This window comes from Myotis myotis, unplaced genomic scaffold, assembly GCF_014108235.1.
Source record: "Myotis myotis isolate mMyoMyo1 unplaced genomic scaffold, mMyoMyo1.p scaffold_m19_p_13, whole genome shotgun sequence".
Taxonomy (NCBI): Eukaryota; Metazoa; Chordata; class Mammalia; order Chiroptera; family Vespertilionidae; genus Myotis; species Myotis myotis.
This window is the reverse complement of record NW_023416317.1, coordinates 55,796,851-55,810,185: the sequence shown is the minus strand read 5'-3', so window position 1 is coordinate 55,810,185 and position 13,335 is coordinate 55,796,851. Positions and strand designations below refer to the sequence as shown.

At 56.2% G+C, this 13,335-nt stretch overlaps 2 protein-coding genes across 2 annotated transcripts; one reads left to right on the top strand and one right to left on the bottom strand.

Moving 5' to 3' along the window:
- Nucleotides 1–456: 456 nt before the first annotated feature.
- LOC118667875 (IQ domain-containing protein F2-like) lies at nucleotides 457–1,544 on the top strand. Its single transcript, XM_036331537.1, has 3 exons — nucleotides 457–474; nucleotides 639–731; nucleotides 1,170–1,544. The coding sequence occupies exons 1-3, from the start codon at nucleotides 457–459 to the stop codon at nucleotides 1,542–1,544; spliced, it is 486 nt and encodes a 161-aa protein (XP_036187430.1).
- A 3,037-nt stretch (nucleotides 1,545–4,581) lies between these two features.
- On the bottom strand, nucleotides 4,582–7,689 carry LOC118668629 (IQ domain-containing protein F5-like). The gene is made up of 2 exons (XM_036333821.1): nucleotides 7,584–7,689; nucleotides 4,582–5,081 (listed from the first exon to the last, which is right to left on the bottom strand). Exons 1-2 carry the CDS (start codon nucleotides 7,687–7,689, stop codon nucleotides 4,582–4,584), a joined length of 606 nt encoding a protein of 201 aa, XP_036189714.1.
- Nucleotides 7,690–13,335: the final 5,646 nt, after the last annotated feature.

The window sequence follows — 13,335 nt, the reverse complement described above, 5'->3', positions numbered from 1 at the left end:
TGCAGCCTGGAACGGACACTAGACACTCGCTTTGCGTCTGGCTCTACTGAAACCCAGCTGCACTTCCGCGATGAACGGGGCTTCCGAGGCCCAGAGGTGTGATTCCACGCAAATGAAAACATCACTCCTCCTCTCCAGGCAGCACCCAGTGGGAAGCGGGTACCGCCCGTGTCCCTGCCAGCAGTCGATCACGAGAAGGACATGCATGGGCCTGCCTGGAGGGGAGCCCCGGTGTGGGGGGCACTCGAATGCGTCACCTGCCCGCAGAGCCCTGGGACAGCTCTGTCGCGAGGGAAGCAGGCAGGGCTTGCTTCTGAGGAAGACACGACAGGAGGGCAGGTGTCCTAATCCTCGTGTCATAATGCAATTGTGAGCTCATCGCTCTCTCCCTCGTAGGACTCCCACCAGGCTGGGGGAGCAGAGACGCCAAGGCCAGCGAACCATCTAAAGACCGCGATGTCGGTTCGATTTTGTGTAAGAGACACAGCCAGGTCTCCTCGGCTGGCCCGGGGTGGGCGGGAACCGCCCTGGACTTCAGAGATCTTGGGAAAAGAGGGGATGTTGAGGCAGCGGGAGGCCCTAGAGAGAAGCTGCATCTAACTCATCCATGCATGTCTCCCGTTTAATTTTGAGGTCAGAAAGACGGCCATCTGATTTTAATTAAGGTCAAGAACAGGGAAGAGATTCATTATGTGATGTTACAAGGAGAGGAACCCCCGCCCCCGTGCCCGGTGCGTAAATCTCCTGTGATTCAGAAAAGCCCGGAGCACGCGCCTCTGACCTCAGGCGCTGGCTCCTCCCCTCCATGCCCTGCTCGCCTGGGCTGTGGGTCTGACTGTGACCAGAGTGAACGGCCAGCCCGGCCGGCGGGGCTCAGGGGTTGAGCATCGGCCTGTGAACCAGGAGGTCCTGGTTCAATTCCCGATCAGGGCACATGGCCGGTTGCAGGCTCGATCCCCAGTGTGGGGCGTATAGAAGGCAGACGATCAATGATTCTCTCTCATCATTGATGTTTCTATCTCTTTCTCCCTCTCTCTCCCTCTCTGAAATCAATAAAAATATATGAGAGAGAGAGAGAGAGAGAGAGAGAGAGAGAGAGAGAGACCCTTGCAGCAAGTCCCGGGAGCTGGTGGCAGGGGCTTCCTGAGGTGTCTTTGGTCTCTGCCTAGCAAGGAAGAACGAGAGCGGCCAGGAGGATCCAGGCCTGGTGGCGGGGCCTGCTGGTGCGCCGGGCGCTGCTGCACGCCGCGCTGCGGGCCTGGACCATCCAGCGCTGGTGGCGGCAGACGCTGCAGCAGCGGCTGCACAGGAGGCGGCGGGAGGCACTGGTGAGCTACGCCATCCGGGAGAGGGCGGTGGTCAAGCTCCAGTCTTTGGTCCGCATGTGGCGCGTCCACTGGCGATACTGCCAGGTGCTCAACGCCATCTACGTCATCCGTGGCCACTGGCAGAGCCACCACTGCCAGACCTGCGCGCTCCTCCGGGGACACTGCGTGGTCACGGCCACCCACCTGCAGTTCCACATCGAGATCACCAACCCCTGAGGCCGCGGGGCAGGGGCACGGGGCCTCTGTCCCCAGTAAAGGTCTGACCTGATGTGCTGTCGCGTGGTCACCCCCAGGGAATAGAAAGGTTAGGACGCGGGCCTGCCGCCGCCTCTCCTTCCCGGGAAAACCACTCCCGTGAGGTTCCCCGCTGCCTCCCGTGAGGCCCCGGCTCTGAACCAACAATGATCGGGTACTGCTGACTTGGTTATCAGACAGAAACTGCGGTCCGGGTCTACGCCGACACATGACAGAGCCAGGCCCCAGCCCCTGCCCCCCCCGCCAGGATATGAGGGACACCCCTCCTGTAGCCTGTGGGGTCCTCTGCCCAGAAGAATGGGCTCCGGGCCCCTCTGTCAGCCTGGCGCCGGGACACACCAAGGTCTCTCTGGCCAGAACCGGGGAAAACGCCAACACCTGGCTGACTCCTGGGAGCAGGTGACAGCCGCAGGGGAGGACAGGCGCTGGCCTCTGTGGGGCGGGGCACTGGGCATGCTGACGGGCAGGTGGGAACCCGGGCACTCGTAGGAAACGAGTTCGAGGCCCTTCATCTGCACCCACAATCCTCACCCGGACTCCTCTCCCCGCGGCCGAGCAGCGGGCGGATTCCTCCGTATTTCCCAAACCCCCGCCTTGTCTCCATTCCTGCTGACCTCACCCTCAGCCAAGGTGTCCCTCCCCGTCTCCCAACTCCTATGTCTGACGACCCTTTGGATGCTCCCCGGCCACCCGCCGCTGGTCACCGTCAACAGGCTGCTCCGTGGAGCGCTGTGATGTCGGCCTCTGTGCTGTCCTAGCTGCAGCCGCTAGTCACGCGTGGCCGTGGAGGACTGTAAATGTGCCTGCTGCTGCTTGAGCCGGCTTGGCCCAGTGGACGGAGCGTCAGCCTGGGGACTGAAGGGTCCCCCAGGTTCAATTCCCGGTCAAGGGCACCTATCTCGGTTGCAGGCTCCACCCCACCCCTGGTCAGGGCATGTGCAGGAGGCAGCCAGTCAATGTGTGTCTCTCACATGATGTGTCTCTCTCTCTGTCTCTCCCCCTCCCTTCCACTCTCTCTAAAAAAAAAAAAAAATCAATGGGAAAATATTCTCGGGTGAGGATTAACAGCAGCAACATGTGCCTAGCAGTGCAGCTAAAGGACTGAACTTTTTAAATTTTTTTTCATTTAAATTAAGTTTCAATAGCGACTAACCATTCCGTCGGGCGGCGCAGCACTAGACCTCACCGTTACCAGCCCTTCCCTCTTGCCCAGACGGCTTTTCCTAGAGTTGCATTCTCGGATTCCCTTCTTTTCTCTTTCCTGTTTACCTTTCAAATACTCCCAACAGAATGGAAAATGGCACAGATGCCACGGAAATTGGCAGAGCAGTTCCTCAAAAAGTTAAAAGTAGGATTATACGGCCGGGCCGGCATGGCTCCATGGTTGAGCATATTAACCTGTGCACCAGGAGGTCACAGTTCAATTCCTGGTCAGGTCACATGCCCGGGTTGTGAGCTTGGTTCCCCAGTAGGGGGCGTGCAGGAGGCAGCCGATCCATGACTCTCACTCACTGATGTTTCTATCTCCCTCTTCTCCCATCCTCTCTGGAATCAATAAAAATACATTGTGAGAGAAATTGAATTATCTGGCCCAGCCATTCCACTTGTGGGTACAGGCCCACAAGGATCTAACGCAGGGCGGACAGAGGGTGGGCTCTGCCCCGAGCGGAGAGGAGCCAGCCCGAGGAAGGAAGGGATGCGGACACAGACCACAGGGTGAGCCTCGAAGACACGGTGCCAAGGGAAAGCGGTCGGTCACAGAAGGACACACTCTGCAGGGTTCCACTCCTGTGAGGCATTTGATCAATGAATCTCGCAGGTAGGAAAGGCAGCATGGCAGCTCCCCGGGGCTGGGAGCGGGGAGGGTGGAGAATGCTTCCTAGAGTTTCAGTTCTGCAAGACGAATAACATTCTGGAGGCGATGGTGCTGATCATTTCAATAACAAAGCGAATATAACCAATGCCAGTGAGCTGTCTATTAAATGGTAAATGTTGCCCTGGCCGGTGTGGCTCAGTGGATGGAGCGTCGGCCTGCGGACTGAAGGGTCCCAGGTTCGATTCCGGTCAAGGGCGTGTGCCTTGGTTGTGGGCACATCCCCAGTGGGGGGTGTGCAGGAGGCAGCTGATCGATGTTTCTCTCTCATCGATGTTTCTAACTCTCTAACCCAGCCGTGGGCAAACTACGGCCCGTTTGAAATGAATAAAACTAAAAAAAAAAAAAAGACCGTACCCTTTTATGTAATGATGTTTACTTTGAATTTATATTCGTTCACACAAACACTCCATCCATGCTTTTGTTCCGGCCCTCCGGTCCAGTTTAAGAACCCATTGTGGCCCTCGAGTCAAAAAGTTTGCCCACCCCTGCTCTAACCCTTTCCCTTCCTCTCTGTAAAAAATCAATAAAATATATATTTTTTAAAAATGGTAAATGTTGTGTGGCTCAGGGGTTGAGCGTCGACGTATGAGCCAGGAGGTCACGGTTCCATTTCGGGTCAGGGCACATGCCTGGGTTGCAGGCTCGATCCCCAGTGCGGGGAGCATGCAGGAGGCAGCCGATCAGTGATTCTCATCATTGATGTTTCTATCTCTCTCTTCCTCTCCCTTCCTCTCACTCTAAAAATCAACTTAAAAAATAAAGACATTTAAAAAAATGGTAAATGTTATGTATATTTTACCACAATTTAAAAAGAGTATATTTTAAAAGATGATACAGGTTGTAAAATGACTGACCATGCCATTTATCCAGACCCCATGGGGAAGGGGTGTCCCTGGTTGGCCGACTTGGCGCAGCCCCAAGGCTCCTGCCCAGGGCAGACATTGCTAATCCATCCCTGGCCCTGCTCCTCCAGCCCCAGGGGCTCAACCCTCCTCCACACAGGACCCTGCCCCCCAGAACCCCGGCCGCTGCCTGGGAGCTGATTTAGGAGACGCCCGTATTTGCCGCCATTAGCTCGACGACCTCCTTGAAACGGATCTGACAGAGCCGGGGACACGGGAATTACAGATCTGACGTGTCCTTTATTGGGAGAGGGATGGACTGACGTAGTTTGTAAACCTGCGAACCCAAAGAGATTTCGAGGTGCAGGTTCAGTTGCTTTTCCTTCATGTCGTAATTGCCCCGAATGCAGCCCCGGGTGTGGCAGCTGTGCCAGCGCCAGTACAGCTGGATGATGCGGGCGGCGTGCAGGACGCGGCAGTAGCGGAGGCGGACGCGCCACATGCGGACCCAGGCCTGCAGCCGGACGGCCGCCCACTCCCGCCGCGAGTACTCGTTGAGGGCTGCCCAGCGCCCCTCCTCGTGCCGGCCGGCCAGCACCCGCCGCCACCAGCGCTGGATGATGCAGGCGCAGAGCGCGGCGTGCAGCAGCGCCCGGCGCACCAGGGCGCCCCGCCACCAGGCCTGGATGGACACGGCCGCCGCCTGAGCCGCCGCGTCCTCCGGTGTCTCTGCCTGAGGCGTCGGCATGATCTTCCGCCTCCTGGTTGATTCTGAGGAAGCTTGTCAGGAGGAAAAACACGGGGCACTTAGGAAACTCGCGTTTCCGCCCTCAGGTGCGCCAGGAAGGCGCCCCGATCCTCTAGCAACAGACACCCCTGCCCCGGCTGGTGTGGCTCAGTGGATAGAGCATCAGCCTGTGGACTGGAGGGTCTCAAGTTCGATTCTGGTCAAGGGCACGGGCCCAGGTTGGGGCTCAATCCCTAGTGTGGGGGGAGGGCGTACAGGAGGCAGCCGATCAATGATTCTCTCCCTCCCTCTCCCTTCCTCTCTGAAATAAAAATATTTTTTTAAAAGTGCTTAAACCCTAGTAAAGACATCAGTACAAAGTTCCATGTGCACACATGCACACATCACACAGGCACACATCACACGCGTGCACACGTCACACATGCACATGTCACACATCACACACGTGCACACATGCACACACACGCTCCAGCCCCAGTCTTCCTGCACATTGGCCTTTGCATTCCCCACACACAGTCCCCGCCTTGTAGCTCCCAACCCCGTGGGCTCTGGGTTCACACGCTTTGGCCCCCTCCCCGGCACAAGCACACACCTTGGCCAGACCCTCATGGCTCAGCCTGAGGAGGAGACGGCGGGGGGTGGGGGGGGGGAGGACAGCCAGTCCCCATTCACCCCGGCTCTGGGCGCGGGGACCATGCACCCGCCGGCCTGGCACACCCTGGGTTTATGCCTCCCGTCCTGGTGTCACGTTGAGAAGTGCCCTTGCACTCGCTGGCGTCTCTCGACAACACGACATGGGCATCCACCTTGGGGTCACTCCACCGGGCCGCGAGGGCCAGAGATGTCACAGGTCGAAGCTCTCCCCGACCCAGTCGAGTTGAGCCCCACGGAAGGAGGTGGAGTCCCTTCTCCCAGCTCTTGCCCCTCTCGCTCTGTTCAAGCACTGTGATCTCAGCATGATCTCCGACGGGAGGTCATGCTGAATGCGGAAGGTTTGCTAACTTCCTGTAACCAGCGTCTAGAGCAGTGGTTCTCAACCTTCCTAAGGCCGCGACCCTTTAGTACAGTTCCTCATGGTGTGGTGACCCCAATTTCATTGTTACAAATTGAACATCATTAAAGCATAGTGATTCATCACAAAAACCATATGTAATTATATATGTGTTTCCCGATGGTCTTAGGCGACCCCTGTGAAAGGGTCGTTCAACCCCCAAAGGGTCGCGACCCACAGGTTGAGAACCGCTGGTCTAGAGAGAAAACCATGGGAAAAAGTAAAAGTGCCCTCCCCCCCCCGGACTGGGTGCCAAGTCAACCCCACTCTCAGCTTCCTGCCTGTCCTAGGACCTCACACTTGGGGAGAACCCCCCCTGCCCCCTGCCCCCCCCCGGAAAAACTCTGGGCAGTGCACGCCCTCGGAGAAAGCCTGGGTGGGTCTGAACGCAATTCACAAAACCTTAAACGCTGGCTCAGGACTTGGGCTAGATGGTCAGATGGCCTCAGATCTGCACTGAATTACCCATGGTCAGGGGCTAGATGTTCCCATCCCTCAGGGGTCCGTGCTTCTCCAGCCACAGCTCTGGAGGCAGGAGAGATAAGGGGGGAGAGCCATGACGTCACAAGGGCGCCTGTGACTCAGCACCAGGACCTTGCCCAGCAGCAGAGCTGCTGGAGGAAAACCTAGGATACCTGTCCTTTCTCTCCTGGCACAGTGGCTGGACACTGACCCAGGGACACAAAAGTACATCATGATACGCACTAAAGCCTGGCTGGTGTCCACTCAACGAATTTAATTCATTTAAGCGACGATATCCTATATAATAAAACCCTAATATGCAAATCAACCGAACTGTGCAACGACCGGTCGCTATGACACACACTGACCACCAGGGGGCAGGCACTCAATGCAGGAGGTTTGTTTGAAGAGGAGGGGGAAAGGGAACTTTCTACTAATTATCCCTGGGTTGTAAACCAGCAGGGAGGAGGGTATGTATGTAAGAATGTAGCCTTGAGAGTAGCTTATGTTGTCCTTCAGTTTGAACAGAAGGGCTGTTTGAACCAGAGGAGCTAACAATTTGGGGTTTAATTGCCAGGTGCTTCTCATATATTTCGAAAGGCCACAGTAAAAAAAAAAAAAGAAGAAGAAGAAAAAGAAAAAGGCCTTTCTTCCACTCTAAGAAGGCCCACATCAGTCACCCAGAGTCTAGGCCAGTGATGGCGAACCTTTTGAGCTCAGCGTGTCAGCATTTTGAAAAAACCCTAACTTAACTCTGGTGCCGTGTCACAGATAGAAATTTTTCGATATTTGCAACCATAGTGAAACAAAGACTTATATTTTTGATATTTGCTTTATATATTTAAATGCCATTTAACAAAGGAAAATCAACCAAAAAAATGAGTTCGCGTGTCACCTCTGACACGCGTGTCAGGTTCGCCATCACTGGTCTAGTCCCTAGTTCTAATGTCCTCGGCAAGATCAAGGGAGTGATGACATCCCTGCACTTCACAGGTGAGGAAAATGAAGTGCAGAGACCTACCTGGCTCACCCTGGTCTCCCAGCGGATCAGCCACGGAGCCGACACCTGGTCCCAGCGCTGCCTCACTCAGAGACTCAGCTCTGAACGTGAACCCCAGCATCGACATGCTTTTCCCATGCTTCCAAGTCTCATTGTTTCTAGAAGAAGAAAAAAAAAAATCCAAGAAACCTCCATCCTGCATCTTTAAAAATCAGCTAAGCAAAAGCTGCCAGACTGCAGAAAGGACACCTGGCATTGTGGGATTGGAGTGATGCATCTGTAAGCCAAGGAACTCCAAAGACGCCAAAAGCCCCGCCAGAAGCCGGAAGGAAGCAAAGATCATCCCCCTCTGGTTTCAGAGGGAACACGGCCCTGCCAGCACATCGATTCTGGACTCCTGGTCTCCAGAGAGGTGAGACAACCAATGCCTGCTGCTCTGAGCCACGCATGGGTGGCACTTGGTTACGGCAGCCCTGGCAAAGGCGTGCAGGAGAAAACGAAGGCCAGGCCGCCCCCGCCCCCGCCCCCGGGCCTGAACTGGGAATGATTCTGAACGAGCCATTGCAGCTGCCACGCGTTCTGTAGGATTGGCTGGGGTCAGTGTGCGGGTGTTACAGGTCAGCTTCGTTCCTCGCCCACTATTGTACTCCTCACTGTAATGGGGCGACCCAGGAAGACGACCACCAGGGACTCAGATCAAGATTTAGGAGCCTTTATTGAGCTGGCCAGCGACTACAGTTACAGCCCCCTGCCGTAGCAAGGGCTGAACTGCGGTGCCGACTACAGGAGTTACATTTTATCATTAAATTCGGTGCAGGCCCAGAGAAAAATGTGTCTTTCAAATTCTGGGCCCCCAATATGGAGGAAACTCTCTTTATTTATACTTTTTCCAGTCCTTTGTCTCCCAAATTTGGAATGAAACTTCCGGGCCTTCTGAGAGATAAGGCCTGTGTGCTGGGAAGGGGCCATGAGACCATATCTCAAGGCCTGGCGACTGTCTGGGTGTCAGCACTGACAGCTCTGTCTGGGCGTAGTTTACGGCCTCTCTGGAATGGGTGTAGTCTTATTTTCCTTATCATTTAAGACAGAAGCCATACTATCAGGGTTAAAATTCCAAACAGCAGTTTTTATATAAGATGGATACTTCACTCACTTCCTTACGAGAGCACAGGCCAACTCCCATCTCAGAGTGGGTCTTAGGGATCCCGGCACAAGACGAGTTGGCCCATCGAACGCCCCAGTCTGCCATCGGTTGCACACAGCAAAGCACCCCGTGTTTGGCGGGCCACACGCACTGCTAGGCTGTGACTTATTCTCCGTGGCCAGAGCCTACCCATCCTGCAAAACTAGAAACGGGGGGAACGTGAGCCTTGCACGTCGCACTGAAGACAAAGGCCGCGCCGTGCGTGGCGCAGGCACTCGCTGCGCTAACACTACGGGCGCCAGACCTCTCTCCACCCACAGGGTCCTCGCTCCCCAGACAGCGCTGAGCGTGAAACGTGGCCGCGCTCCGCGTTGACTCTCATCCCAGTGACTGTCTTCCCGAAAATAAAAGACGGGCGAGTCTGCCAGCAGCTTCCCAACTGCTCCTTCGTTCGCCGGGCGAGAGGAGATGTTGACGAGTGGCGAGTTAATTAAATCATGTTTAATTGTAGCCACTGGAAGAGAAAAAAACCTGTGTCCGGAGAAAATAAACTTAACACCATTAGCCTTTCCGTGAGTGAGCAGTGCCAAGAGTTGAAGACGCTGGGAATAAAATCAATAGTCAATTAAAGGCGAGCCAGATGGTTTCGAGTGGGTTTCCTTGGCTCTTAGCGAGCCGGCAGATGTCGCCAGTACCGTTCAGCTGTTGCTCGTCCAAGGGGGCGGCTGCCAACTTGGAAGTGACGGGAGGACCCAGGCTCTGTGAGCGTCTGCATGAAACCAAGGCAAGTGCTTGTGGGAGACGCTGAGAAAACACTAACCCACTACACCCTGAAGTGGAATCTGCGAAGATGTGATAAAACTGATGGTGAAAAGATGTGTGGAGCTTAAAAAAAAAAAAAAGGCTGAGTTGGACAAACTTTATGAAAATATGAAGTGCTTAAAGCTTATGAGGCCCGGCGGGCGTGGCTCCGTGCTTGAGCGTCGGCCTGTGAACCAGGAGGTCACGGTTCGATTCTCATTCAGGGCACAGGCCCGGGTTTGCGGGCTCGATCCCCAGTGGGGGGTGTGCAGGAGGCAGCCGATCCATGATTCTCTCATTATTGATGTTTCTCTCTCTCTCCCTCTCCCTTCCTCTCTGAAATCAATAAACATAATTTTTTAATAAAAAGCTTATGGGTATTCATTGTATCAGCCACCAGTGTTTCCAGGAAGCTGACCCGTAGCCATTCGCCACTGCTACGAGGTCCCCTTCAACTCCCCCAGGCACGTCTCCTCCCACACAAGAGGGCGCAGCCGGAAGCCGCCCTGGAGAGGACCTCCCCTCACCACTGCCTCTCGGGCCTCCCTGGCGGGAGGCTCCACTCAGCTGCTGCCTGCTGGGGTGGCACGCCCATCCTAAGCTCAACAATCCACACATCGGGCTCCGGCGTGTTCCTCTGTCTGCTGCTGCCAAGGGGCCCCGTAAGCCCACGGTCTGAGCCGAGACGGGGTGGTGGGGAACAGCGGGGTCACCTGAGTGTCATGTACTTGCCTCTGTCGCTTGTGTCGTCGGTTTCCCACGGTCTGTGCGCGTGGCCACCTGTGAGCTTAGGGAGGCCTGCCATGCTTCTTCAGACTCAAAAGGTCCAGGGGGGCCCGGGAATGCAAGTTTTGGGGGGCCAGCAACCCAGGGGATCCCAGCCCACGTGTCAGACTTCCGTTCTTTCTCCTGCCCGGATCTGGGCCCAGCACCCTACCTTGGTGGAGAGTTGAACCTTCGCAAGAGGTTGGCCACGTGTCCTGGCCTGGCCCTTGGCTTTCTCTGCCCTCGGCTTCCCGGGTAGATGAGAGCATCTCTATAGGCTCGGAGGAGGCCGCTGCTTTTGCACTTAGAGTGTAATTGCCTTTAGATGCGCTCTGAGCCTTCTGTTATCTTGCTTAGAGCTTCAGTGGACCTAGAAGTAGCCATCCGACCCTCACAGGTAATTCCCTGTAACTTTAAATGCCCGCCGTGCACCCTAGCCCGTGTGACTGGGCCAGAGCGTTGTCCTGTGCACCAAAGAGTTGTGGGTTCAATTCCTGATCAGGGCACACGCCCAGGGTGTGGTGCCATCCCGTCAGCGTGTGCACCAGAGGCAACTGATAGATGTTTCTCCCTCTCCTCCCCTCCCCTCCCCTCCCCTCTCCTCTCTCTCTCAAATAGACAAAAACATCCTCGGCACCGGCCGGCAGACTCAGTGGTTAGAGCCTTCACACCTGAGGGTCTCGGGTTCGATTCCTAGTCAAGGGCACATACCTGGGTTGCACATGTGGGAGGAAACCACCTGATGTCTCTCTCACATCGGTGTTTCTCTCCCTCTCCTCTCCCCCCTCCCTTCCACGCTCTAAAAATCAATGGAAAAATGCATCCTCACTCCTCGGGTGAGGATTAACAACAGCAAAAACTAACTAAACACATGTCCTTGGGGAGGATTTTAAAAAGAAATGCACATATATAAATAGAAAACTCCTGTCTGTAGGAGTTTCAGACGGGCACCTGTCCTCCGCGCTTCTGTCAGTGACCGCGCGCCGGCTCAGTCTCCGGACGCGTGTTCTGTCACAGTTCACCTCCCAGCAGCACTTGGGAGGAGCCTGATGGAAACAGCTCACAAAGACGCCGTCCTCGCCCGCACCCTGGGTGACAGTTGAGGTGGCGCAGCGCTCAGCGCTTCAGTGCCTTTTCCCTCCAGCGTGGAGCCCCGCCACCACCACGCGGGGCCGAGAAGGCGGCGGTGCTTGGTGGACGGCCCCCCTTAGACACTGAATCGCATCAGTCGTGGGGCCCCGCGGCGACCTGCTCGCAGCCCCATCTGGCTCACCTTGGGGGGCACCTTGGGGGTGCACGCTCGGAAGGCTCCCCTCCTCCGCTCCGCTCTCCCTTCTCGGGAACCGCACTCAACCGTGACGGGAACTTCTGGGTCTGTGCTCCGTTCTTTTATTTACTTAATATTATTTTCAACGTTTTTATTTTTAGAGAGAGGGAAAGAGAAACAGCTGATCGGCTGCCTCCTGCACGCCCCCTACTGGGATCAAGCCTGCGACTGGCATGTGCCCTGGCCGGGATGGAGCGGCGCCCTGTGGGCACGGGGTGATGCCACCCGGACCAGGGCTTTATCTACTATTTGAAACCTTTTCCTTCCTCTGCCCTTTCGCGCTGCCCCCAGGAGGGCTCCTCGTGCCGCACTTCCCACTCGCGAGCCTGCACGTGGCTATCTCCATCCTGTCCATCCTGCCCATTGACCACGACCACGACCACAACCACGACCACGGTGAGTTTAGCGCGGCTCCTCTCCGAGCCAGAGATGCTTTGTTAATGGAGTTTGCTCGGCGCCACCAAGACGCCTCCCCGCACCGAGAAGACCAATTTCACTTCTGTAAATGGCTGTCCGGGGAACTCATGGCTGCAGTGTTTCTTGTGTTGAACTGAGGGGCTCTTTCATGCCGCTCTTTCCTCCAAAGCTTGTGATCCGTAGTTGGGTGCTCACCTTCATATATATATATACACACACACACACATATATATATGTAATTTTTTTTATTGATTTCAGAGAGGAAGGGAGAGGGGGAGATAGAAACATCAATGATGAGAGAGAATCATTGACCGGCTGCCTCCTACACACCCCCTACTGGGGATCGAGCCTGCAACCCGGGCATGTGCCCTTGATGGAATTGAACCCAGGACCCTTCAGTCCACAGGTGACGCTCTATCCACTGAGCAACACTGCCTAGGGCTTGTTGCTGTTTTTTTTAATTGAAATCTCAGTGTCCATGCATCCTTTCATTTTCCTCTCTCTCCTTCCTGAACAGTTCTGTCTGGCAGGCACTGGGCTGGACAGGGTGTCCTAGGTGTACCTGGGGGTGGGGGTTAGGAGCCACCATGGCCCGGAGCAGGTGTGGATACCAAGGGGGTGAGGAAGGTGTTGACATCAAGATGTGCCCCACAGGGGGCCTGGCAGAGAGGAGTCCACACAGGGGCCTGTGGGCACCGAGGGTCAGAACCAGGCTGGTGAGGGTTCCCGGGCGCCGTGGTAACTGGTATCGCACCGGGGCGGGGCGGAGGGACCCTTAGTGGTAAAGTCAGGACTTGGGCCCAGCAAGGGTTTCCCGGAGGCCACCTGGCAATTCCCATCAGCCACGTCGGTGAGCGGAGCCTTCACACGGGACAGCAGCCACAGGAGGGGGTGATGGCCCGGCCAGGGGGCTCAGGCAGGGAGGGGCAGTGCCCGCACAGGACAGAGGCAGCCGTGGGAGGTGGGGACAGACAGGGGAGATCAAATCCGAAGATGGATTCGGGGGAGTGGGAGGCAATGTTACGGACAAGTTCTGTGCCGGACATGTGACGAGGACACGGTGACGCCTGGGTTTTAGACGGGGCTGGAGGCACCAGGGTGATGACGGATAGGAAGGTGGGCGGACCTGGGCCCGTCTGTTCCCCGAGGGCCGGGACAGGCAGCGCCCCCACCATGATGCACCGGGTGTGCTCGTTATGCAGCGGCCCCCACCCAGGAACGCCGTCTGTCCCCGGCTGCCAGTGTTCAAGGTTTGTGGTGCGACTGTCCTTGTTCTGATGCTGACGTAGATTAGGTGGTACCCGGCCCGTTCCCACGGG

Bases quoted from the DNA above. Each gene is read 5' to 3' on its own strand.
- LOC118667875 (XM_036331537.1), top strand. The intron at 732-1,169 runs GTGCGTAAATCT...GTCTCTGCCTAG, and splicing joins AACCCCCGCCCCCGTGCCCG to CAAGGAAGAACGAGAGCGGC.
- LOC118668629 (XM_036333821.1), bottom strand. From the start codon at position 7,689: ATGTCGATGCTGGGGTTCACGTTCAGAGCTGAGTCTCTGAGTGAGGCA. The intron at 5,082-7,583 runs GTAGGTCTCTGC...CCTCCTGACAAG, and splicing joins GGGAGACCAGGGTGAGCCAG to CTTCCTCAGAATCAACCAGG.